Source organism: Balaenoptera physalus (genome assembly GCF_965194825.1).
Source record: "Balaenoptera physalus genome assembly, chromosome: 12".
In the NCBI taxonomy this organism is placed as follows: Eukaryota; Metazoa; Chordata; class Mammalia; order Artiodactyla; family Balaenopteridae; genus Balaenoptera; species Balaenoptera physalus.
Genome location: NC_138897.1, coordinates 78,514,036 through 78,540,444, shown reverse-complemented (window position 1 = coordinate 78,540,444; position 26,409 = coordinate 78,514,036). Strand labels below are relative to the sequence as shown.

Sequence of the window (26,409 nt, the reverse complement as noted above, 5' to 3'; positions counted from 1 at the left end):
CTCCCTGCACCTTGTCCTCCTCTATGGAAGCCGAAAAAGCGGAGCATTAGGAGCGGGGTAAATGCCTGACCCAGCCGAGGAGAGATGCAACCCATTCCAGCCAGGAAACTTGGAAGGAAAGCGGCCGATATCTAGGAGTACAACGGACCCTTTAGGAAGATGTCCTCTGCGGGGCGGAAGTGGCGTGGCCGAGTGCGGAAGTTCCCGCCCCGGCCCCGCCTCCGCCTCAGGCTCACGCGAGCGGGGTGTTTCCTGTCTTTCTTAGTCCGGGTTTGGAGACTCCGGCGTCCTCCGGCTTTTCATGGTAAGGAGGGCGTTGCCCGCGGACTGGGGGCTCTGGGCGGGCGAGAGAGCGGGGCAGAGATAGAATAAAGGGAGCAGGGACCTAGAGGAGGGGGTTTGATGAGTGACTGTCGCGATAGGAGAGAGGCGGTTGGGGGAATGGATGGGGGGCGAGGCCGGGGGTGGGGGAAGGGCTCTGGACGGAGAAGTGTGTGTGTGTGCGTGTGTGCGCGTGTGCGTGTAGGGGAGTGCTGTCCCTGGCTGTTGGGGGATCCGGGAAAGGGCATTTGGGCTTGGGGAGTAGATATGTGCATGGATGAGTAGGGGGGGCAGTTTCTGAGACTTGAGCGCTGGTCGGAAATGAGGATTGGTGATTGTAAAGAGAACAAAGAGATGTCACTGAAGATGGACATCTGGAGTGGAAAACGAGGATTTGGGCAGGGTTGTGAAGGAGAATGGGTAGTTTATGAGAGGGCGAAGTGGGATTCCTTGGAGCGGAGTGTTCGGGGTTTTTGGAAGTTGTGCTAGAGTCGCTGGGTTTCGGTGAAGTGGGGACGAGGCTTCCAAGTGCGTCTGAACACACGGGCCAGTGGAGCGGAGGAAAGAAACCCAGGGAGCCCGCCGGCGGGCGTGCGCTCGGTGCTGGGAACTCCGCGGAGGTATGATGCCAGGGTCCTGAGGTCAGGGTACCTTCGCCACGGAATCCAGCGTCTTAATTGGCGCCTGGGTACCTATCTAGTCACTTGCGTCGAGACCTGGGGTGGCCACACCTAAGGAGCTGGGGACGTCTCACACTCTTATCTTCTAGCTGTGGGAAGTTTCTCTGTGCTTGGAATCCTTCAAGGGTCTGTTCTTGAATAGCCCTTTTTCCCTGGGTGGGAATGACCAAAGTTCAGCCCAGATCCTCTTTTTACTTGTTTGCCTCAAGTCTTTAACCTGGCAAGTGCAGTCTTTAGGGAACACCGGTCCCAAGGCCAATGTTGAAGAAAAAAATGATTCAGCCTGTATCTGACTTTGAACAGCTCCATTTTGTGCAAAGTAAGTTCCACTTGAGAGAGAGAAGTCATTAAAGCAGTGGTTCTCAAACTGTGGTCTCCAGACCAGCAGCATCACCTGGGAACTTGTTAGAAATAGCCAAGTTTTCTAGACCTACCAGACTACTGAGTCGGTCTGGGGGTGGGGACCCGCAATCTGTTTTATTTAGCAAGCCCTGCAGGGGATGAGAGTGATGATTTCTTGATTTGGGCTCTGTAATGAGAGGTGCATGAGAGTGGGAGTCAGAGGATCCTAATAGTTCTGGTACTTACTTTTCTCCCCTTAAAAATGGAGTGATGATAACGTTTTCCTCACTAGCCTGCTGAAAGAAATAGGCCAATGGTTTGTGTGCTCAACACAGGAAGAGAAAGTAATTAGACAAAACTCTTGGAAATAGCAGTGGCTCTCCTGTAAGTTTTGGATGCAGAATAATGCTGCAGTTATGTGGTTGGTTGAATTTATTTTTATTTTTTATTTTTTTCATAAATTTATTATTTATTTTTGGCTGCATTGGGTCTTCATTGCTGCGCGCGGGCTTTATCTAGTTGCGGCGAGCAGGGGCTACTCTTCGTTGTGGTGCGTGGTCTCTAGGCGCGCGGGCTTCAGTAGTTGTGGCACACAGGCTCAGTAGTTGTGGCACACGGGCTTAGTTGCTCCACGGCATGTGGGATCTTCTCGGACCAGGGCTCAAACCCATTTCCCTTAGCATTGGCAGGCGGATTCTTAACCACTGCGCCACCAGGGAAGTCCACTGGTTGAATCTAGTTTTGTTGAAATGGAACAGCAGACCTCTGAGTTGTAGAAGTGCCCTGATTTGGGGGGTAGGGGGAGTTTTATAATTAGCCTCAAGGCAGTGACTCTTAGCTAGTTAAAGGAACACCTGAGCTTTGTGGCTGCACATTAAAATCACCTGAAGAGCTTTTTAAACACTAGTTTCTGAGTTGCCGTGCCCTTCCCCAATTTGATTAATTGTTCTGGGTGAAGCCAAGGCATCAGCACTTTTTAAGTGCACCCAGGTGATTTCAGTGCAGCCAAGGCTGGGAAGCTCTGGCCTCAAGGACAACTTGAGCAAAAGGGAAACTACGCTAAATGCTTAAACGTTTATTCCTTGAGGGTTATTCTGAAGATTATAGCTTTAACTTCATTTTACAAGTTAGGAAGCTGAGACTCGGTGCAACCATTTGTCTGAACGTCACATAGAACTGCAGTTTAGGTTTGCTGAACTCTTGTTCAGACCTTCCACACACATCTCCAACACACACACACACACACACACACACACACACACACACACACACACACACACACACACGAGACAGTTCTACTGAGAGAAGTAGAGGAAACTTCAAAGGGTGAGGGATTTGGTGCCTTTTTTCCTGTTGTACTTGCCTGGGTCTCCTTTCGAGTCAAAGGTTTTACCCCTTAGGCTGATTTTTATTTTTTAAACATGCGTACAGTTGCTTCTTGTCTGTGTGTGGCCTGAAGCTGTGAAGCAGGAGCCTGCTTTTGTTTCTGATTCGGTTTGTTTTTCTGTGTGGTCAGGAATTCATAGGGCTCATAGAGCCAGAGGTTGGGGAGCTTCTCCAAGACCAGGAAGTTAAATATAGGTTGATTGAAGTGGGGTGACACAGAACTTTTAGAACAGCGCGTTGAAATCTTGGCTGCACATTGGAATCACCTAGGGAGTTGGAATTCTAAAGTGCTATTGCCTAGCCACACCCCCAGACCAATTGCATCAGAATTTCCCTGAGTAGGGCCCAGGCATCAGGATTTTTTTTAAGTGGAGAGCCACTGTTTAGAATCAGCAATAGTATGCTCAGGGGAGGTGGGAAAGAGAAGCCTGGACTTATTGATCTAACTAGAATAAACTTCTGATTGAGTAGAATCAGTAACCAATACTGCAAGTGTTAATTACCTCTGTTTCTTGTAACCAGTCGAGCTCTCTCCTGCCTCACCTCCCCAACCTCATTAAGGATGAAACAAAGGCAGGATCCCAGCAGGGATGGCTGGGGAGGCCTCGGAAGAGAGGTTTGCTGTGAGAGGCTCATTGTCTACTGCTTTGTGGCCTCCGCTCCCTGTGACTCAGGCTTAGGGATGAACACAGCCAGAATCTTTTTTCCAAGGGCCTCTCCTAGTATTGAAGTGACTGACCTTTGGAAGGGTGGGCTCTGGAAAAGTTCAGTGCTTTCTCTGTCTATTTGGAAGTCTCAAGCTAGATCAACATGGTTTCTGCCTTTATCTCTTAGTGATTCGGTCGAATGTCAGTAGACCTGGAAATGGACTTCAAAGAGAAGATAATTTGAGACTTGGAACGCATTCCCAGATCATCGTAGTTTGAGTGCTTTGCGTTGCTCTGAGGCAGGGGCTGGGCTGAGTGCTCTCTGGGGCATCGCTCACCGCAGCCCTGGGAGGTGTGGCCGCTGTCCCCACTCGCTAGACGGGACTAGACTCAGACAGCTGGTAAGTGGCAGGGCTTGGGGCCTAAACTCAGGTGTGACTTCCAAACCCAAGCCCTCAGCCACACATGACCTCCTGTCTTTCTTTCAGAGCTTTTTTGTACTTTCTGAAGAATGGGGGGTGGGGCCCCCTTTCTCAATTTCTGTGTCATAGCTCTGTATATACCAGGCATGACCATTGATAAAACCATGGGCTTGGGACCAGGCAGGACTTGCCCACATCCTTCACTCGCTTCCTCATCAAGACACCTCCGTCACCAGTGCACTTGGGGAAGTGACTGATTGTGGGCTGAGGTATCCAGATCCACAAAATGGAAATACTGATAACTGTCTTCCAGCATTGTTTGGATTTAAATGGTAGTATGTGGTGATAGAAATTAAAACAGTGGTATCTCCTGGAAGGGAGGAGTGGGAAAGGGCAGGGAGGGGCTTTCTGGAGTGATGGACATGTTCTCTATCTTGATTTGAGTAGGGGCTACATAGATGCATAAGTTGACCCAAACTCATCAAACTCTACACTTAAAATACACTTTAGTGTATGCAAATTATCTTTAAAAAGGTATTGGAGAGCAAAAAAAGTACAGCACATAGAATTATTCTTTATGACTTTGTTTCACGGTAAGTGCCTTACAAAATGCTATACCATTTCCCCAAAACATATTTATTTATTTATTTATTTATTTATTTTTAAAAGAAGATCTCTTATTTATTTATTTATTTATGGCTGTGTTGGGTCTTCGTTTCTGTGCGAGGGCTTTCTCCAGTTGCGGCAAGCGGGGGCCTCTCTTCATCACGGTGCGCGGACCTCTCACTATTGCGGCTTCTCTTGTTGCGGAGAACAGGCTCCAGATGCGCAGGCTCAGTAATTGTGGCTCACAGGCCCAGTTGCTCCGTGGCATGTGGGATCTTCCCAGACCAGGGCTCGAACCCGTGTCCCCTGCATTGGCAGGCAGATTCTTAACCACTGCGCCACCAGGGAAGCCCCCAGAAGGCCATTCTTCGTCCATGTCATTCTGCAGTGCCCTGACAACAGTGGGTTCCCCAGTGGGTGATTTCCAGGCCACTCTTTTGAGGGGATGGAGGTCAAGCAAGTTGGCCATTGCCTCTCCTGTCACTGGTGGATGGCAGGTTGCCACCCGTTAGTCCCTTAGCCCATTTAAAAAATAACACTTGTGGGGACTTTCCTGTTGGCGCAGTGGTTAAGAATCCGTCTGCCAGTGCAGGGGACTTGGGTTCGAGCGCTGGTCCAGGAAGATCTCACATGCCACGGAGCAACTAAGCCCATGCGCCACAACTACTGAGCCTGCGCTCTAGAGCCCGTGTGCCACAACTAATGAAGCCTGCGTGCCTAGAGCCTGTGTTCTCAACAAGAGAAGCCACTGCAATGAGAAGCCTGTGCACCGCAAGGAAGAGAAGCCCCCGCTCACCTCAACTAGAGAAAGCCTGTGCGCAGCAACGAAGACCCAACACAGCCAAAAAATAAATAAATAAATTAATTAATTAAAAATAAATAAATTCTAAAAAAAATAACGTTTGTGTTTTACCAGCTATAAATGTAATACGTGTTTATTGTGGGAGGTCTGAAAAAGAAAAGCATAAAGAATAAAAAAAAAAAAAACAGTCTTTTTTCAGTCCAGGGTATAGTTTTAAAGGTTTTGTGTTGTTAGTGCCCTCCAGCTGAAACCACCAAGAGTATGTCTGTAGTCATAGTTGGGTTTGTTTCCTTGGTGCATTGAGGGAGAACTGTGGAGAGTCTCAGAAAGAGGACTCGGGCTTCTGGTGGGTGATTGTGGGAAGGACTCAGGGAAGTGGGGCTTTGCTCTGTGTTGAATGCTGCCGGGAAACAGGGCTAATTCTGGGATTGGGTCTTAGTAATTCCTCACTTGAAGGCAGGAAAGATGGAATGGGGCTCTAATTGTTAAAGAAGCAGCCATGACTCTTATTGGTCATTTTTTGGGGGACAATGTCCTTGTTTTTGTCTGTGTTCAGACATAATTACAGAGCGGGCTCGCTTGTGTCTTGATGCGTCAGCCGCCGAGTTGCCTTGTCTGCTGGTGATGTGCTGTGAAGTCATTCACATTCTGTGGGAACCCCGAGGCCTCGGCGTGAGTGCCGGGCCAGCTCCTGGCCAGCAGGGGCTGCCTTCTCGGTGCTGTGCTCCAGATCCAGTAAAGACTCAGCCACTCTCGGAATCTCCAGCTATAGAATGTTCCCTATTCAAGAAAAGTTTTCTACTGGGAGTTTGGGATTAGCAGATGTAAACTATTATACATAGGATGGATAAACAACAAGGTCCTACTGTATAGCACGGGCAGCTATATTCAGTATCCTATGATAAACCATAATGGAAAAGAATATTAAAAATATGTGTGTATAACTGAGCCACTTTGCTGTATAGCAGAGATGGGCACAACATTGTAAATCAACTACACTTCAATTAAAAAAAAAATTTGGAAAAAAAAGTTTTCTTTGAATACACACATGCCAGGTACCAGTCTCCTTTCCTGCGTCTGCTTAGATCAGACGCTGCATCCATTTCTCTGACCGGGATGTACATGGTCGCTGGCAGTGCTCTTCAGGGAGACTCAGCGGATCTTGCTGGTTGGGGTAGCACTAGTACAGGAAGTCTCCATTTTGCAATAACTTGCTTCCAAGAGTTTTTATGTCTTTTGTTGAGTCCTTAGAAACACTTTTTCCCTGTAAGGGAATGGTAGTTGAGACCCCACTCAATTTCCTGAAAGCTTGTTTCCTGGGTAATTCAACTGCAAAGTGGCACTTTTAGCTGTTCCGTGGTGCGTGACAGTAAGGAAACGAGACCTTGGCAGTGCTTTGGGCCGCTTTAGGATACAGCCAGGGTGTTCATTTATACGGGTAGTGGGCACAAAGGAAGTCCTTGTAATGCAGGACTTAGTGGCAAACTGGTACTTGCAGGGTCAGCAGTGAAGCCAGTGTGTGAGGCTGTCTGCGTGGAGTTTGGGGCAGGTTGGGGAGTGCATGCTTCTCCCCATGGGGCAGCCGACGCCCCAGCTCCCACCACTGGTTCCCCTGCTGGCCTAGTTGGCCTCTGATGTTAAGAGAAGCCAGAAATCCAGATTTTCCTGTGAATTCTCCCAAGTTGTCAACGCTGGGAGCAAACTTTGTTTTCAATGCAGTATACGCTTGGACTAAGCAGAACACATCTGGAGGCCAGCTGCAGCACCCTGGCTGAAAAAAGTAAATCAGGCCTGGTGCTGTGACCCTAGTGACCCTGTGTCTGTCCCCTGGCAGGAAGAGATGTCAGGAGAAAGTGTGGTGAGCTCAGCGGTGCCAGCGGCTGCGACCCGCACCACTTCGTTCAAGGGCACAAGCCCCAGCTCCAAGTACGTGAAGCTGAACGTGGGTGGAGCCCTGTACTACACCACCATGCAGACGCTGACCAAGCAGGACACCATGCTGAAGGCCATGTTCAGCGGGCGCATGGAGGTGCTCACGGACAGTGAAGGTAAGCCCAGCCTCCGGGGCCTGGGACGTGCTTGTGGTCGAGGGCTTCCTTCCAGTTCAGAAAACCAACGTGAAACAGGCAGCGTCCACAGGCCCAGGTTTCCTGTTGTGCTCAGTGTTACTGGGCGTGCAGGGAGCCTTGAGAGTGAGTAACAGGGAGACTGGATCTAATCGGGGGTGGGGGGGAAGGGGAGGTGGTCAAGGAGGGCTTCCCTGAGGAGGTGACACCTAAGCTGAGAGCTGAAGATGAGTAGGAGTCAGCGGGATGGGGGGTCATAATCTCGACTTAACTGTTGATTTGCAGTGTGACTTTGAGAAAGTCACTTCCCCACCCCAGGCATCAGCTCTGTACAGTGGATGCTGGACTGGCTGCCCTGGTTGGCTCTCTTCCCATTCTCTCGGTCATGATTCTGTGATGTCAGAGTGAAACTCAAGTGTGACAGAGGTGGGAGTGTTTTCTCTGGACCGTTGTCCTCCTAGGATGGGGTCCTGATAAAAGACTCACAAACCTGGATTTTGGAGTCTCAGCTCCCCATTTTCTTGTCTGGTGACCCTAATCAAGTTGTTTAGCCTGTTGTTGTCTCATTTCTCCATCTGGTAAATGGGCACAATGACACCCACCCCGGGGGGGCTGCTGGCCCATAGTAAGCATTCAATATATGTATATTCAATGCGTGGGTTTTTTGTTTTTGTTTGTTTGTTTTTAGTTGCGGCATGGGAACTTAGTTGTGGCATGCAGACTTCTTAGTTGCGGCATGCGAGCTTCTTAGTTGCGGCATGCATGCGGTATCTAGTTCCCTGACCAGGGATCGAACCCCTGGAATTGGGAGCGTGGCAATTGGGAGCGTGGAGTCTTACCCACTGGACCACCAGGGAAGTCCCCAGTGCGTGTTTTTTTTTTCTTTTTGTGGAAAGTCATGTTAATGAAGGACAAAGGATTGTTTAAGATGGTCCTGCTTCCCGTAACTACTTCCCACCCACCTTGAACACTCAGACCCCTGCAAGAGGGAGCATCCTTCCCTGGCTGGGTTTATGGGGCAGGTCACATGAGGTTTAAAGATGGCCCCATCCTTCATTCCTTGGCCTGAGCTTGCTTGAGACCAGGCCAGATCACGGCTTGGCTTGACCCTACCTTACCTGTTTCCGAGGCTGGCCTCTGTGCTGACGCCCCTGCTTTTCTCGAGATGGTAGTTCCTGGGAGAGTGGTGAGTTTTGACGCGGGGTGGGAATGGGGGCCCTGGGCCTGGTGTGCACAGCGTGTTCTCCTATCCTAAGAGGACCGCACCCTGGACTGTCTGCTAGTGGGGGCGTCTCCCTCTGTGTTCTGGAGAAGCCAGGCTGCTGCAGGACCTGCAGTCCCACTTCCCTGAGTTCCCCACAAACTCGGGTTTCTGGCCCAGCAGCAGGTGAATGAGGTCAGAGCCCCAGAGCTGCCTCCGTGCCCCACCCAGAAAACGCCAGGGTTTTTATGAGTAGGAGGATCCCCTCTGCTGGGCCGCACCCAGAATTGCCCGGGAGTATTTGTGGAAATCAAGACAATAGCACCCCAGCTGCTGAAGGAAGTGGACCTTATCTGAGACCCCAGGATTGTTGTGGCCTTTCTTCCGCCCTGCCCAGTCTCTGGCGGGGCTCAGGAAAAGCGGCTGGCTCGCTTCAAAGGCAAAGTGGAAGCCGTGTCTCCTTGAGAGCCCTCACCTTGGTGGCTTGATGCTGTGTCACAAAGGAGACAGAGTCCACAAGCTTTCCCGTCCCCCAACTGGGAGACGCACGAGAGTGGAACCAGTGGGCCTGCGCAGGCTTCTAAACAGCTGCCAGAGGATGTCCTTTCTCGGTGCTTCGTGGAAAACCCAGCATCTCCAGGGAAGCAGTGCTGCCTTTGACACTCCAAACCTCAGCTGTTTTCACTTCACAGAACTCCAGCCCCCTTCAGGTCATCACGAAAAGCTCACAGTATGGCCTTTTATGTGTTTTGTCTCATTTAAGCCTCACCTTAACCCTTCAAGGGGTGGCTGCTGTGGTTACCGATTGCTAAGTGAGAAATGCACATCTCAGAGAGGTGAAATGCTTTTTCAAAAGCTACAGGGCTGGAAACGATGAAGCTACTGAACCCAGGACTTGCTGGCTCTTACTGTCTGTCGTGCGTGGTCTGATGTGGGCCCAGCCCTAGGCCTGGTCGTCTGAGTGTGGCAGCCTTATGGTCCAACCACCGGCTTAGAGATGAAGCCCTTTTGGGCCTGGGATGTCAGGCTGGGTGTCTGGTCTTCCAGCCAGCGCTGTGCTGGCAGAGCAATCCTGTTGGTCCCTAGGGAGTACCCTGCCCAGCCTGACCTGTGGCCTAGGCATGCCCTTGGATCTACAAAACGCGGTAGACTTTCTGCATCTCACAGCTTCACCCTGGCCTTCAGGCAGGAAGCTTGTCGGCAGCAGTGGAGTTTGCCACAAACAGGCCCAAATGCCAAGTGCGGCTCACCCAGGCGAGTGAAGCCAGCAGGACGGCATGCTGGTTAAAGAACAAGGGCTCTGAAGATACCAAACAGCGTATGCATTGTGTTGCTAGAAATCTGTACAGGATACCTGAGAAGCTGGTTGCTTCTGGGGAGGGGACCTGGGGTCCTGGGTGGGAGGCAGACTCTCTTGCACTCCACGCCCTTCTGCCTGCCTGAGTTGTATACCGTGTGCGTAATTCCTCAACAGAGAGGAGCGTGGGTGTTGGAGGTGGAGCTGGATTTGAGTCCTGTTCTGTCACATGGTAGCTGTCCCAGCTAACCCCTATGGAGCAGTTTCCACGTATTGGGCATTGTGCTCATACAGGCTCATTTGCTGTTCACTGGTGACGTGATGCTGGGCGAGTGACTTTTTCTCTGAGCCTCTTTCCTCATTTCAAAGTTGCAAATGGTAATGCTTTTCGGGCTTGTCATGGGGATTACATGAGGACGTTAGAAAGCCCTTGACAGAATGCCCGGCACTTTGGGAGACTCAGTAAATGGGGGCTGTCTGTTATTGCTTTAGTCCTGCCTGGGCTGGGGTGTAGAGGGGGCGGGGTATGGGGAAGTGGTCTCAGCACGCTGGGGAGAAGTGGCCTGCCTTGGCCTTGCGGGATGAGGGTGTGGCAGTCTCATGTTCCCCCTACAGGGGTCGCTCTTCTGAGAGGACACGGTGGCAGTGATCAGGCCTTTCCCAGACTCCTCCCCAAAAAGGTTCAGTTCCTGCAGTGCTAGAATTTCTCCCGGAGCCCTTGTCATTGTCGTCATTGGCGGGTGGATTTATGTGGCACCTTTTGTAACACGACTTCTGTCCGGCCCTCACCTGTAGTTGCCTGCTTCATCCCTGTTGCTTGTAGTACTTTCCCGCCTTAAATGGTGTCTGGTCTCTGGCTAATGTTTTTGGAGTGAGGAAGTCTATAAACTAGATCAGAGAAGAGAGTCATTTATCTAATTATCAGTACACGTTCCCTAGAAAACCAGTGGGGCAGTGTAATAAGCGGGAAAACTGCAGTACCCGTTTCCCTGAGCTCTCCAGGCCTCCTGCCTTATGCAAAATTCTGTAATACGTTGAAAGCGTTTAAACTGCATAATGTAACAAACTCCCCTGTGCCCCGACTCAGACAAGGACTAAAACATTACCTGGACCCATGGGGCTTCTCTTTACCCTCTCTGCCTCTCTCCCTTCCAGCGATAACCTCTAAGTAGCTTGACTGTGGGGTCACTGGGGTGGATTTCTGTCTTTGCTGCACAGTGAATCACCCTCAGAGCTAAACCTTGATGCCTGTCGTCCGTCCCCCCCCCCCCCGCCCCGCCCCCACTCCTCAGCCAGATGTTACTGGACAGGGTGTGGTGGGCATTAGGACTTGAAGAGCTCGCCGTGGGATTCTAATGCGCGGCCAGGGCTGAGAACCACAGGTGTGGGGCTTTGCACGAATTACTGTTACTACAACTGTTTATGTCCGTAACCACCGTATAGTTGGTGCATTTTTAAACATCATATAAATGGTGTTACGTGTTATAGCTTGTACGTAGCCTTTTAGCTTTTGCTTTAGTGAGCATTATGCCTGTGAGATTGATCCATGAAAAAACAGCTCTAGTTCACACATTTCCCTGAAGTAGAGCGTTCCATGCAGTTTATGGATCCATGTTCTGTGATGGTTATTTAGACCGTTTCCAGCATTCACTGTTGGGAAAATTATCATTCTCCAGCACTCTCCCAGTGCATGTGTGGGCTCTGCTTCCCAACCTTTGCCACATCATGGCACACCCAGAAAATAATATTTTTACTTTGGTGAATGAAGAACCTCTGGAGTCCCCAGGCCCCAGCCAGCCACGCCAGGGCCCACAGCATTAAGATCCTACCCACCACCGGGAGCTCTGTCCTGGAGTTGATTCCCAAGAGGGGAATTAGGGATCATGTCCTCGGCTTGATTAGATATCAGTGGCTGTGTCAGTTATCCTCCCCACAGGGGTCTGAATTTTTGCCAACGCTGGGCACCTGTCATTGTTTACTTACTGCCAATCTGATGGTTATGATACGGTACTTTGTTGTTTTATTTAGCATTTCCTAATTTCCAGTGCATTGAGTGACTTATGTTTATTGGCCATTTGTATTTCATCATTTAGCTGCCGGACAGTATCTTTACACATTTTCCCGTTTTCCTTTTTTTCTTTCTTTGTAGAAGTATATATTCTGGATCATATTTCTTTGTGGTCTTATGTTGTAAATATCTTCTCCCGATCTGATTTGTTGACTTTGATACCTCGAAGTTTTTACATCATTTTTTACATTTAGGTCTTTGATCTATTTCAGTCAGTGGTGCTCAACCAGAGATGATTTTTGACCTGGAGAGTCTCTCCATAACAAAGAATTACCCGGTCTAAAGTGTCAGTAGTGCTGAGGCAGAGAAACCCTGCCCTAGAGATTCTCATTCAGGAATGAGGCTACTTCCAAGAGTCTGAATTTGTAACAAGGACCCAAGTACCTTAGGCAACTTCTGAACAGGCAAGTTTGGGGACCATAAAAATCTAAATACCTTAGTATGGAGAAGGAGAGGTCAGTGAAAGCTCCCTGGAGGAGGTGGGGGAGGGAAGGAGAGAAGAAGTACCTGGTCTGCTGGCGGGGCTGGGAAGGGGAAGCCCGGCGGTCCAGTCCCCCGACTCTGAGCCAAGCCTCCTCCCAGGCACCCCAAAAACCGCGCAGACCCCCTTCCTGGGGGCTGGAACATTCCGCCTCTGGATGCCGCTGCCACTCCTCTCTGTTCTCCAGTGATGATGACATATGTAAAGGGCTCACCATCAGAGACCTAATTTGATGGCTGCTGGCAGACCCGGCATTGTGCTCTGTGCTTCCTGTACATTCTCTCATCTTACCTTTATGCCAGCCCAGGGAGGAACCATTTTTAGAACAGGAAACTGTCGGACAGAGAGGTTAAGTGAGACACCGACGTCATCCAGCAAGTAGGTGCAGAGCTGGGTTTCCAGTACAGGCCTGTGCTGTCTCACTCAACCCGTCCCAGAGCCTCCGGGTCTACACCCCTCACTCTTCTTCCCAGCCCTGCCGAAGGGGCCGGGGATCCCAGGTCGCCCCGACCTGGCTTGGCTTCCCTTAGCTTGTCTATATGCTTGGCACTGGAGCTGACTGTTTCAAAGGGATCGATTCCTGCTTTGAAAGCAACTAAAATATTTTGAAGTCAAAATGCTAATTGAAACCTCATGGAGAGAGTGCCTGGCTCTGCTCTTTTTTTTTGCCCTTATTTGTCCAAAGTATGATTCCTTCACCACAAGCATTTCCTGACAGCATTCTTGAGCCAGAGCCCAGTGTCACGGTCCGCCTGTTCGTTTATAGAAACTCTGGACTGTCACTTGGGTAATTGATTTCAGGGGCCCTCGTTCTTTCTGAGCGGCTGCGTTGTCCACGCATCAAAGGCAGACGAAGACATTTTCTTCCCAGAGCAGCTGGGTGGAATTTGTTGCCCTTTCTCCCAAAGACTGCGGTTCAACGTGTCTTCTCAATTTCGTATGATGAAAAGAGTTTTCCTACGAGTTCCTTGCTTGTTCTTTGTGGTTTAGTTCTGCCTCCCCGACTTGGGAGTGTCCCTGAACCTCTCTCTGAGCCTCTGTTTTCATCTATGGAAAATGCAGGGGAATGAGCCTCCGTCAACAAGAACTGTTGGGAAGATAATACGGTCTTTCCATACCTTGTCGGCTCGCTGGAAGGAGAGCACTTGATCCACAGTAACACAGGGGTCACAAGCTGGTGGCCAGCAGGCCCTGTTTTGGCTGTGGTGGGTTAATGACAGGTTTAAAAAAAAAAATCAGTTTGCTGTTCTTTAGAAGTCAGGAGATTTCACAGAGAAATCTGCATTTTTGGCTTCTCCTGGAACCTCAGGGGCTCTCTCAGCCCTGGGCCTCATTCCTGCCCGGCCAGTTTTGGCTGGAGTGAGAAGCGCCCCCTTGTGGGGGGCGGGGAGAGGCAGGGCCTATGCTGTGGTCCTCCCTGCCCACCCGCACTTGGTCATCCTGTGTGCTCAAGGCCCCTGTAGGCATCTGAGCTGCGGAACAGATGCTGAGTCCGCACTTTGTTGTCTCAGCTGGAGAAAGGAGCGGTTGCATAATGTCCAGTGGGCACTGTCGAGGTGAGAGGATTTACCACACCTGGGAAAGCCTCGTTGTCCTTCCTTGGATCCAGGGTCTGACTCCAGGCCACACATTTGCTTTGTGTTTGCCGAGATTGGGGATTAACTTCTCGCTGTACTCAGGAAGCCATAGCAGCGTGCAAGTGCCACGCAGAAGGCTCTGGAGGGACGAGACGGGACCTTTAACCAAAGGCCCAGGAACCGCGGACTGAGGAGTAGTTGCAAAGTGGAACGTGGAAATGGCCTCGTTGTCAACTCTCCTGGTGATGGCGGCAGAGAACACTAACTAGTGCACTAGAACACCTGAGCACACTTGGCGGGGCTGGACTCGGGGGAGGCGGGCCGACTTGTGACCGGACGTGAGAAGGTGCCTTGGCTGCTCGTGGCCTCCATTGGCCTCTGCCGCTGATCCGGGGCCCGGGGTCTGAGGAGGATTTGGGAAGACATAGTGGTCTTAGAGTGGAAACCTGGCTCTTTTCCCAAATTGAGGGAAAGCAGGGGCAGAGAATGATGACTGATTCCTGTGTGAACCTCCTAACTTCCCTGGGCACTGGCGTTTCCTCACCTGCAGTATGCAGCAGGAGACTTGGGGCCCCCTTCCCGGGGTGACCCTGCTTGTCAGGAAGGCCGGGACTTCTCTGTCTGTCTGGCTTCACGTTTTCTCTTGAGATGTCCTTGGTCTTCACTTCATCCCTGCTTCCCCTTCTGGTACCTCCTCCTCCCCTTCCCAGGCTCCAGTCCTCTTTCCTCTTCCCAGTAGCACTTGCATTTCAGCGGAGGAATTTCGAGAAGCCGCCGAGCGGGCCCTGCAGGCCAGGGCCAGGACTGGAGACAGGAGAAGACACTGAGAAGCTGCAGGACTCACCTTGCCCCCACCCCCAAGGCACGATTTCGCGCTGTGCCTGGTTCGGGTCAACAGCTGGGAAGTGTTTCCGTATCTCATGAATGCCAGCGCCATCTCCCCAAGTTAGACTGAACTGCTTGAGGGCAGGGTCTGGCTGGTCACCATTTATCTCAGATAGCTGTCGTTAGCCACTAAACACTTGTGTGGGGGGGTTGGATGGAATTTTCTTTGGTGGTGCTGGTGAGTGCCTGGGGCTCACCCTTGGGAGTCAGATGTCCCAGCCTGCGGCAGTGAGCCGTCTGCTTCCTTAGAAATGGCTCTGTTATTTGGGAGGCTGAAAAAAAAGCGTTGTTGAAAAAGGGAGTAGATATTTTCACATCAGAAGCCTTTCCCCTGTCAATGGGATGTGCTCATTTGGACCCATTTTATCCAGGTGTGGGGTAGGCCCTCTTGGGATATTCTTGACAAAGGGATTTTTGAGGTACTTCAGGAACATGCTTTCAGGACCCAGGGGCCGTGGACTTCCCTGGCAGTCCAGTGGTTAAGACTCCATGCTTCCTTTGCAGGGGGTACCGGTTCAATCCTTCCTTCGGTGTGGCCAAAGAGTTAAAAATAAATAAATAAAATAAAGGAGCCCAAACCAGTGAGTCCGGGGTGTGCTTGTCTGCAGCCAGCGGGGCCTGGTCAGCCCTTTGCTGGTAGCTGTGCAGGTGGGGCCGCGACCCTCTCTGTGGTCCTCTCCCCGGAGGTGGTGGGAGCCAAGAGACACCCCAGCTCTCCTCCCCCCTCCTCCCACCGCAGGCTGGATCCTCATTGACCGGTGTGGGAAGCACTTTGGTACGATACTCAACTACCTTCGTGACGGGGCGGTCCCCTTGCCTGAGAGCCGCCGGGAGATCGAGGAGCTGCTGGCAGAAGCCAAGTACTACCTGGTCCAGGGCCTGGTGGAAGAGTGCCAGGCAGCCCTGCAAGTAGGTATCACCCTTTCTCCCCGTGTGGGCGGGGGGAGCCCCAGACTCATCTGCCTTTCTCATTGTCCCCCTCCCTCATCGAGCTGTTGTGAGAGTTAATGAGTTGACCCCGGAGCTGCTCCCCTCTGGCCTGTGCGACCCCCGAGAGGCTTCCCTGTGATGCTGAGGCCACCTGACTGCTCTCTGGCTTATTTCAGCCCCCATGGTGTCGGGTCCTCTCCCTGTGTGCATTGTAACCCTTCAGTACCGAGCCATGGGGTGTAAAACCTGATCCTTTTTCTGGACTCATTGGGAGACTTATTCTCATCCCACAAGTCACTGTTGAGAGCCCAGCGTAAACTCTACAGACAGACACCCCTCACTTCTCAGCTGGGGCAGGACCACTGGGGTCAAGTCTAGGGACAGTAAAATCCCTACAAAACCAGAATGCTTCTAGATGTAGCCAGCAGCCATTTATTTCAAGGCAAGTTAAGACATGGCAGAGAATCAGAAGAGCCCCTTTGCGTTGTCCTAGGAATTGGATCTGTAAACGTGAGGCTCTTGGGTGGCTCTCCACTGGGGCAGTACCCACAATGCCAGTCTGCCTGAGGAACTGTTATTTGCACACACCACCCCTGCCGCTACTGCGAGTCTGTGAATTCCCTGTAAATCTAACTGAATGTTGTAGCTTTTACTTTGTTATTTTTTATTTCATTTGTATGTTTATTAAAGTAATGCATGTAAAGCATTTACCAAGTCAAGTTAGTATTGTAAGGCTAGGTTGATGTCAAAAACACTACCATACGCCTTCCACCCACTCCCACCCCTGCAGTAGCCTCTTTTAATTCTTGCAGCAGTTGTTTACTCACCTATTTCTTATACTATTTATTGATTTTTCAGTTTACCACATTATCTACTGGCATTTCTGTAGAAAATTAAAATTTAGCTCATGCACCACTCCCAGCCACTACCAAACTTGCATGCACATATTCCTTCTCCCAGTATAGTTTATCACAGTTTTGATTAAATCCATACTCAGAGTTTACGTTGAGTCATGTAAATATTGTTAACAGTTGAGCCACAGAGTATACAGTGATTGTTTCCTTTCTCGTGTAACTTTTCAGTTTGCCAGAATTAGTGATTGCTTCATTGTCTTTTGTTTGCTTGGTTTTCTAAGCACACATCCCTAATTCAGCCCTAAATTCTCAGAAACTTCAGTCTCCTTTTGGTATGTTCAGACACATCAGGGAATCTCTGTTTCATCTTTGTCTTAGAGACATGCCCTCTGGGTTCCTTTTTGTGGTTTCTGTTAGTCTGAGATTAAACCTCCGGGACTGACCTCCTAGTTTCTGTCGCCCTTATCCTTCTATTTTCTCAGAGGATTTTTTCAGTTTTATCTTTTCAACGCTTCTATTGAATTTTTCATTTCTGCTATCGTATTTCTAACTCCCTAGAGCCTTTTCTTGTTCTCCGAGTGCTCTTTTTTATATAGCACGCTGATCTTGTTTCATGGGATGCGATATCTGCTCTCATCTGTCTGATGATACTATTTGAAGTTTTCTTTCTGCTGCCTTCATTGTGTGACTCCTTCTCTTACTTTTTCTCTCCCTTTTGGTTTCAGTCTCATATTTGAGAGGCTTTCCGAGTATAATCTGATGGTCCTTGGTCTGTTGAAATTCAAGAGTAAAGGCTCTGAAACACTGTATATATTGTTGTCCGGTGGGCTTCAGTGGCAGATGCTGAGGCTGGCTTTTTCAGTGGGAACTCTCAATGTCAGAATCTGTAAGCCTTTTTTTTTTGGAAAGGTGGTTCCCTGTCTATAGAGGAGTCCTCCACTCCCTTGCCTGGCGTGTATAAGCCTGACTGGCTGCCTTCTGAGATCTGAGTAGGAGAAGGGGCTGGGGTGGGGGTAGGGCTCACCATTTAGTGTGTAGATCGTTCACTTAATCCCCCCTTTTCAGAATAGCAACTCAGCCCTGTCCTCTCCTGTACAAACTGCTCCAGGAAAGTGGACTTTTCTCCTGCCCGGCTGGGGCAGGGGATCCACCTGGAGGTCTCAGCAGTGCTTCTGCCGACTAGCAAGCAGCGCTCTGCTCTTGCCCTGAGCCCACCAGCCTTCACAGCTGTGGATTCTTTCCCATCTGCCAACTTAGGTTTCAGCGTTCTCCTTCTCCTTGGTTATCACTCATTTGAGACCTGCTTTCCAGACTTGAATTTTTGGCGTCTTTTGTCTGCTGACCTCACTTTTCCCATTCTCTCTCTCCTTATGGGCTTATAATTCCTCTGCAGTCATTGCAGTGGGGTTTTAGGAGCTCTGATGCAATCATATTTCATCTGCCATGTTTAGGGTTTATTTTTAAGTGGCTTCCTGGGCTGTGGCTTTTGAGTGGCTTCCTGGGCTGTGAAATGTGTCGTCGTTGTTAGTATTTATATGCCAAGCACCCTGGCATATAACAGTCCTGGCCGAAGAGCGGGTTCACTGGGGAACTCCACTCCTGGTCGTCCCCCATCCTACTTCACTGGTGCTGGAATCCGCCTCTCTTCCCAGCCATGGCTGCCCCATCTCCCCTCGCCAGAGTCCGTCTTTGCCCGGAAGGCCAGCTTAAACAGTTCAATGTTGGGCAGGCCTCCCAGGCTGAAAGCATGTTTTGTTCCAGCAGAACAAAGATACTTATGAGCCTTTCTGCAAAGTTCCTGTCATCACCTCATCCAAGGAAGAACAGAAACTTATAGCGACTTCAAATAAGGTATGGTGGAGGCAACCTTGTGGCATTTCTTTTGCTACCAAAAGTGGTGGAGGTTCTTCTGAGTAAGTTTTGGAATAAAAATGTGCGAAATTGCCTGGGCAAGGCCTGAGAGGGGGTCAGGAATGGGAGCGTACAGCTCATTCTGTGTTTCTCCTGGTGCTGGCTCACGCAGTCTCCCTCTCCAGCCCCACCCCAGCCAGCAGGCTACGCTTACCTGCCTCTTCAGGCGGATGGCAGGGCTCCAGCGCTGTGGGAAGCTGGTGGTCCTTCGCACCTGCACTCCAAGTGACTCTCTTCTTCCTTTTTTTTAAAACAACCCACAGCCAGCCGTGAAGTTGCTCTACAACAGAAGTAACAACAAATACTCGTATACCAGGTAAGGTGTTGGCCAGAAAAGACATCTGCACTCACACCAGCCAGGCCCAGCTCCCCTCATTCCCTTCAGATGAGGGTGGCCTTTTTGCACCTCTAGAATGCCCAGATGGATCGATAGATATGAAATCTAATTCACACATACCATAAGATTCACCGTTTAAAAATACACAATTCAGTGTTTTTTAGTATATTCAGAGTTGTGCAACCATCACCACTTACCTAATTCTAGACCATTTTCATCACCTCAGAAGGAAACCTGTACCTGTTAGCAGTCACTCCCCATGTCCCCCCACCCTCTTATCTCCCCCAGCCCTAGGCAACCACTATTTTGCTTTCTGTTTCTATGGATTTGCCTACACCGGACATTTCATATATATAGAATCTTACAATATGTTGCTTTTTGTGTCTGGCTTCTTTCACTTAGCATAACGTTTTCAAAGTTCACCCATGTTGTGGCACGCATCAGCACTTCATTTTATGGCTGAAAAATACGCCATTGTTCAGACAGACTACGTTTTGTTTGCCCTTTTTCATCAGCTGACGGACAGTTAGGGTTGTTGCCACCTTCTGGCCGTCAGGAATAATGCTGCTGTGGACATTCATGTCCACGTACATGTTTTCATTTCTCGTGGGTGGATACCTAGGAGTGCAATTGCTGGGTCATATGGTAACTCTAGGTTTAATCACTTGAGGACCTGCTGAACTGTTTTCCAAAGTGACTACGCCATTTTATGTTCCCACTAGCAATATATACGGGTTTCCAGAATGCCTTTTGGCTCTTGGGAACATGTGGCTCTAAATCAGGAACTTATGGGTTGTAGGGGTATTAGATGAAGTTACTCAAGACCCATAAATGGACCCAGGATAAAAAGTCTCCCTCGAGCGGGTCACTCATCCTCTCATGTGGCTCTGTGGGGCTCTCCTCCATGTCCCCCACCCGGTGCCTGTGCCTGCAGACCCCGTGGTTTCACCATTTCATCCCTGGCTGTTGCACAGCAGGGTGTCCGCACTAGCACGCTGGTGAGGAGTGCAGACTTGGAGGCTAGAGCTGTGTTTTTGAGGCTCAGCTCTGCCATTTATTAGTTTCTGGCCGCAGGCAGTCCCCTAATTTCTCTGACCCTTGCTTTCCGTTGAGCTTTGGGGACTGTAGTGCCTTCTTCACGGGCTTACCATGAGGTTGAAAAGGGATGGTGGAGATAATGGGCCCAGTGTGTGGAAACACTCCCCCACTAGCGGTGGCTGTTAACACCAGCTTGTAATCAATCACCTTATCAAATGCTCTCTTGCAGCAATTCTGACGACAATATGTTGAAGAACATCGAACTGTTTGATAAGCTGTCCCTGCGCTTTAATGGAAGGGTCCTGTTCATAAAGGATGTCATTGGGGACGAAATCTGCTGCTGGTCCTTCTACGGCCAGGGCCGTAAGATCGCTGAAGTCTGCTGTACCTCTATCGTCTACGCCACCGAGAAGAAACAGACCAAGGTAAGGGCCTCCAGAGGATGGTTCTGAGTGGCTGGCCTGAAATCTGTATTTGAAAAACTTCCCTTTCTCCTTGAGCAAAATACACTTCAAGAGGGAAGGGCTCTAAAAATGCTTTCCTTGACTCATGACTGCTCATTGTTCAAATATTCATTCTCTTTTGGGCCCTGGAAAGATCCAGATGTAGGCTTGGAAAAACAGAATGGCGTTTCCTTTCTGACACCCAGTAAGTATAGACAGTCATACTGCTCCTGGGTTCCTTTTCCGTAAAGGTTGATTCAGACGGGTCCTTGTACCCGTGTGTACCCCGCTGCCTGCATTTTCTCCTCTGTCATCAGCGATCTGATCCCATCAGCGATCTGATCTGACCTGTGCCAGCTCCTTTCTGTCTTCGGCTCGACGCTGTTTCCCACCACACTGGCCCCATCCATCTCACTCATCAGGAGCAGTGCTACCTTCAAGGTCTTGACCTTGGCCTTCTGGTCATGAGCTACTACTTCCTTGTCATCTGTCCTCCTCTTACCCACTGACTTGGGCAGCCCTCCACCCTCACGGGGCCCCCTCAGCACTCCTCGTGAATCTGGGTGGCTTCTTTCCAGCACATGACTCCCTGACTGATCTGGACTCTGGACCCATTTTTATGTCATCCTCTGCAAACCAGTGGACCTGACCTCTCCCTTGGCTTCTGTCCCTGTGCTGTTTTGCAAAGCTAGATTGTGCTGCAGAGTGTGGTTAGAGAACTGGTCCACTGTTGATTGATATTCACTCCCTTTAGGTTTCTGCTTGCCTACCCTCCTCCTTAGGCTATGTGACTGGGTTGTTTTTTGTTTTTTGTTTTCCTCCCTTCTTTTTTTTTCTTTTTATTGAAGTATAGTTGATTTATAATGTTGTGTTAATTGCTGCTGTACAGCAGAGTGACTCAGTTATACATATATACATTCTTTTTCACATTCTTTTCCATTATGGTTTATCACAGGATATTAAATATAGTTCCCTGTGCTATACAATAGGACCTTGTTGTTTATCCATCCTATATATACCAGTTTGCATCTGCTAATCCCAAACTCCTAATCCATCCCTCTCCCATCCCCCTCGGCAACCACCAGTCTATTCTCTGTGTCCATGATTCTCTTTCTGTTTCATAGATAGGTTCATTTGTGTCATAATTTAGATTCCACATATAAGTGATATCATATGGTATTTGTCTTTCTCTTTCTGACCTGCTTCACTTAGTAAGATAATCTCTAGTTGCATACATGTTGCTGCAAATGGCATTATTTCTTTCTTTTATATGGCTGAATAGTAGTCCATTGTATATATGTACCACATCTTCTTTATCCATTCATCTGTTGATGGACATTTAGGTTGTTTCCATGTCGTGGCTATTGTGAATAGTGCTGCTGTGAACATAGGGGTGCATGTATCTTTTTTTGAATTATAGTTTTGTCTGGGTATATGCCCGGGGATTGCAGGATCATATGGTAATTCTGTTTTTAGTTTTCTGAGGAAAACCTCTACACTGTTTTCCACAGTGGCTGCACCAACTTACATTCCTACCAACAGTGTAGGAGGGTTCCCTTTTTTCCACATCCTCTCCAACATTTGTTATTTGTAGACCTTTTTCTTTTTTTTGAAGGTATTTTATTTAATTTTTTTGTGTTTAATTTTTAAATTAAAAAATTTTTTTCTTATAGGTCAGTTTTATTTTTTAAATAGATGTAAAATCATAATTTAAAGTTAAAGTGAATCTAACAATGTTAGAAAATAATAATATATAATATCTAAGGAGGATTTAATCTTAGGAATACAATAATGATTCAACATTTTAAAAATCTTAAAAAGTAAAAGAAAAAAGTTTATGTCCTTTTTTACAATAACTGTACTTCTTCAAAATCTATCCTAAGTACACAATAGGCAATTCAAAAGCTTTATTCACAACAGTGTTCATAGAGACATTATATATAGCAATGAAAATTAGAGCTAATCTGAATGTTCATCTATAGCTCTAACTAAGTGAATTATGATGTAACCACTCAACTGAACATTATATAGCCATATAATGTTTACAAAGAATTCAGTAGAAAATGCTATGATAGATAGATCCCTGACTTTGTCAGATTTTAAAACTCAGACCTCACTAAGGCTTATTCTGATTGCTCTATTTAAACTTAAAACCAACTTCTGTCCCCCAAACACACTCCTGGTACTCCCAATCTGCCTTACCCAGCTCAATTTTTTCTTTTTTATGTAATACTTACGAACATCGACAAAACTAGATGATTTACATGTTTATATTTACTACTTATTAGAAATATAATCTTCTACCTTTTCCTATTACAATATGATCTCAACAAGGAAAAGTTGTTTGGTTTGCTGATGTAGCTCAAGTACCTAGAAGTACCTAGCAAAGTTACATATCTTGAATGAATGAATGAATAAGTGAATGAATTTAACGTTAGGGATTTTCATTATTTGTAAATGACCTCAAATTCTATGACTTATGAAAATATATAATTATGTTGAGGGCTGAATTTAATTCACAGGCACCATGAGTCAGATGTATATAGGAGGTGCCTGGCATCTGAATCTCAGTGTGGTTTTGTTGTTCTCTGGACATTTTATGAAGAAAATTACATGCTGTACAACAGCATACCAGTCAGTGATAAAAAGGTAAAAACTACGGATACATGTAACAACATGGATGAGTCTCAAATGCATTAGGCTGAATGACAGAAGCTAGACCAAAAACAAAAACAAAAAAACCCCAGTATATCCTGTAGGATTCCTTTCATATAAAATTCTAGAAAATGCACACAGTGGTAGAAAATAAGAGTGCTTGCCTGGGGAGGGATAATTGTAATGGGGCATGATAAAACCTTTGGGGGTGATGGAAATGTTCCATATCTTGATTGTGATGGTAGTTTCATGTGTGCATATAGCTGTCATAGCTCATCAAATTGCCTACTTTATGTATGAGAAATATATTGTACAAAATTCTACGTTAATAAACTTGTAAAAAAGAAAGTTAAAAATATATACTCAAATGGTATTAATGAATGTAAACATTATCAAAACTTTCAATATGAACCTCTGATAAATTTCAAGGATGTTCAACAATATTAAATGAAAAAAAATCAGGATAAAAATCATGTGCACATCATAATTACAACTATGTAACCATAAACAGGAAAAAAAATAGAAGAAAATATACCAAAATACTAACATTGGGATTCAACAATGATCATTTCTTTTAATTAATTAATTAATTAATTTGTATTTTTTAGCTTGATAGCTCATTTACTTTTTTTTTTTTTTACATGCAAACATTCTAAACAAAATTTTATCAAACTGGATCCAACAGTATATAAAAAGTGCAATACAGCATGACCAAATAGAATTCATTCCATGTATGTAAGATTGGCTTAACATTGGAAAATTAATTGATATAATTCAGCCTATTAAACTTTTTTTTTTCACACACACACACTGTATTTTATTTTTACAAGAGATAAATAAACTGACACCAAGTATTGTAAATGGATGACCACAACAAAAGCAACAATGATTGCAATTACCAAAAAATTTTTAAATTTTTATTTTATATTGTAGTTGATTAACGATGTTGTGTAGACTTTTTAATGATGGCCATTCTGACTGGTGTGAGAATGTAGTTCATTGTAGTTTTGATTTGCATTTCTCTAATATTTAGTGATGTTGAGTATCTTTTCATATGCCTATTGGCCATCGGTATTTCTTCTTTGGAGAAATGTCTCTCTAGGTTTTCTGCCCATTTTGTGATTGGTATGTTTGTTTTTTTTTGTTGTTGAGTTGTATGACTGTTTGTATATTTTGGAAATTAAGCCCTTGTTGGTCTCATTATTTGCAAATATTTTCTCCCATCCTGTAGGTTGTCTTTTCGTTTTGTTTATGGTTTCCTTTACTGTGCAAAAGCTTGTAAGTTTGATTAGGTCCCATTTGTTTATTTTTGTTTTTATTTCTATTGCCTTGGGAGACTGACCTAAGAAAACATTGGTATGGTTTATGTCAGAGAATGTTTTGCCTATGATCTTTTCTAGGAGCTTTATGGTGTCATGTCTTACGTTTAAGTCTTTAAGCCATTTTGAGTTTATTTTTGTGTGTGGTGAGAGGGTGTGTTCTAACTTCATTGATTTACATGTGGCTGTCCAATTTTCCCAACACCACTTGCTGAAGAGACTTTTTCCCATTGTATATTCTTGCCTCCTTTGTTGAAGATCAATTGACTGTAGGTGTGTGGGTTTATTTCTGGGCTCTCTATACTGTTCCATCCATCCATATATCTGTTTCTGTGCCAGTACCATACTGTTTTGATTACTGTAGCTTCGTAGTATTATGTGAAGTCTGAGATGGTTATGCCCCCTGCTTTGTTCTTTTTCTTCAGGATTGCTTTGGCAATTCTGGGTCTTTTATGGTTCCATGTGAATTTTAGGACTATTTGCTGTAGTTGTGTGAAAAATGTCATGGGTGATTTGATAGGGATCATGTTAAATCTGTAGATTGCTTTAGGTAATATGGCCATTTTAACAGTATTAATTCTTCCAACCCAGGAGCATGGGATATCTTTCCATTTCTTTGAATCATCTTCAGTTTCCTTTATTAACGTTTTATAGTTCTCAGCATATAAGTCTTTCACCTCCTTGGTGAGGTTTATTCCTAAGTATTTTATTTGGGGGGGTTGCGATTTTAAAAGGTATTGATTTTTTTTACATTCCCTTTCTCATACTTCATTTTTGGTGTGAAGAAATGCAACCAATTTCTGTATGTTAATCTTGTGTCCTGCTACCTTGCTGAATTCATTTACCAGTTCTAGTAGTTTTTGTGTGGAGTCCTTAGGGTTTTTCTCTATATAGTATTATATCATCTAAATATAATGACAATTTTACCTCTTCCCTTACAATTTGGATAACTTTTATTTCTTTTTCTTATCTGATTACTGTGGCTAGGACTTCCAATACTGTGTTGAATAGAAGTGGCGACAGTGGGCATCCTTGTCTTGTTCCAGATTTTAGTGGGAAGGCTTTCAGCTTTTCACCATTGAGTATTATATTGGCTGTGGGTTTGTCATAAATAGCTTTTACTACTTAGAGATATGTCCCCTCTATACCCATTTTGGTAAGAGTTTTTATCATGAATGGATGTTGCATTTTTGTTAAATGCCTTTTCTGCATCTATTGAGATGATCATGTGGTTTTTGTCTTTTGTTTATGTGGTGTATCATGTTGATTTGCATATGTTGAACCATCCTTATGAATTTGGGATGAATCCCACTTGGTTGTGATGTATGGTCTTTTTTATGTGTTGTTGGATTTGGTTTGCTAATATTTTGTTGAGAATTTTTGCACCTATACCATCAAAGATATTGGCCTGTAATTTTCTTCTTTGGTGGTGTCTTTTTCTGGTTTTGGTATCAGAGTGATGGTGGCTTCATAGAATGTCCTTGGGAATGTTCCCTCCTCTTCAATTTTTTGGAAGAGTTTGAGAAGGATAGGTATAAGTTCTTGTTTGTATGTTTGGTAGAATTTGCCTGTGAAACTGTCTGGTTCTGGACTGTTGTTTGTAGGGAGTTTTTAAATTATAGATTCTATTTCAGTTCTATTGATTGGTCTGTTCAAATTATCTGTTTCTTCTTGATTCAGTTTTGGTGGGCTGTATGTTTCTAGAAACTTGTCCATTTCTTCTAGGTTGTTGAATTTGTTGGCATATAATTGTTCTTAGTGTTCCCTTATGGTTTTTTGTATTCCTGTGGTATCCATTGTTATGTCTCCTTTTTCATTTCTAATTTGTTTATTTGAGTTCTCTCTCTTTTCTTCTTCGTGAGCTTGGCCAGGTTTATCAATCTTGTTTATCCTTTCAAAGAACCAGCTCTTGGTTTTATTGATTTTTCTATGTTCTTAAAATCTCTATTTCCCCTCTGATCTTATTATTTCCTTCCTTCTGGTGACTAGGTTTTGTTTTTTCTTCTTTTTCTAATTCTTCTAAGTAGTAGGTTAGGTTGTTTATTTGAGATTTTTCTCATTTTTTTGAGGAAGGCCTATATCTCTATGAAGTTCCCTGTAAGAACTGCTTTTGCTGCATCCCATAGATTTTGTATGGTTGT

At 46.6% G+C, this 26,409-nt stretch overlaps 1 protein-coding gene across 1 annotated transcript in view; it reads left to right on the top strand.

Annotated features, from left to right (window-relative positions):
- Positions 1 to 752: 752 nt before the first annotated feature.
- KCTD10 (potassium channel tetramerization domain containing 10) overlaps positions 753 to 26,409 on the top strand; it is a gene marked incomplete at its 5' end in the record, with an annotated part of 34,318 nt that continues 8,661 nt past the window's right edge. Inside the window, 6 exons of the mRNA XM_082417614.1 lie at positions 753 to 941; positions 7,041 to 7,254; positions 15,521 to 15,690; positions 18,330 to 18,416; positions 18,740 to 18,792; positions 20,081 to 20,276. Of these exons, the coding sequence (XP_082273740.1) occupies positions 753 to 941; positions 7,041 to 7,254; positions 15,521 to 15,690; positions 18,330 to 18,416; positions 18,740 to 18,792; positions 20,081 to 20,276 (909 nt within the window). The remainder of the gene's footprint in view (positions 942 to 7,040; positions 7,255 to 15,520; positions 15,691 to 18,329; positions 18,417 to 18,739; positions 18,793 to 20,080; positions 20,277 to 26,409) is intronic.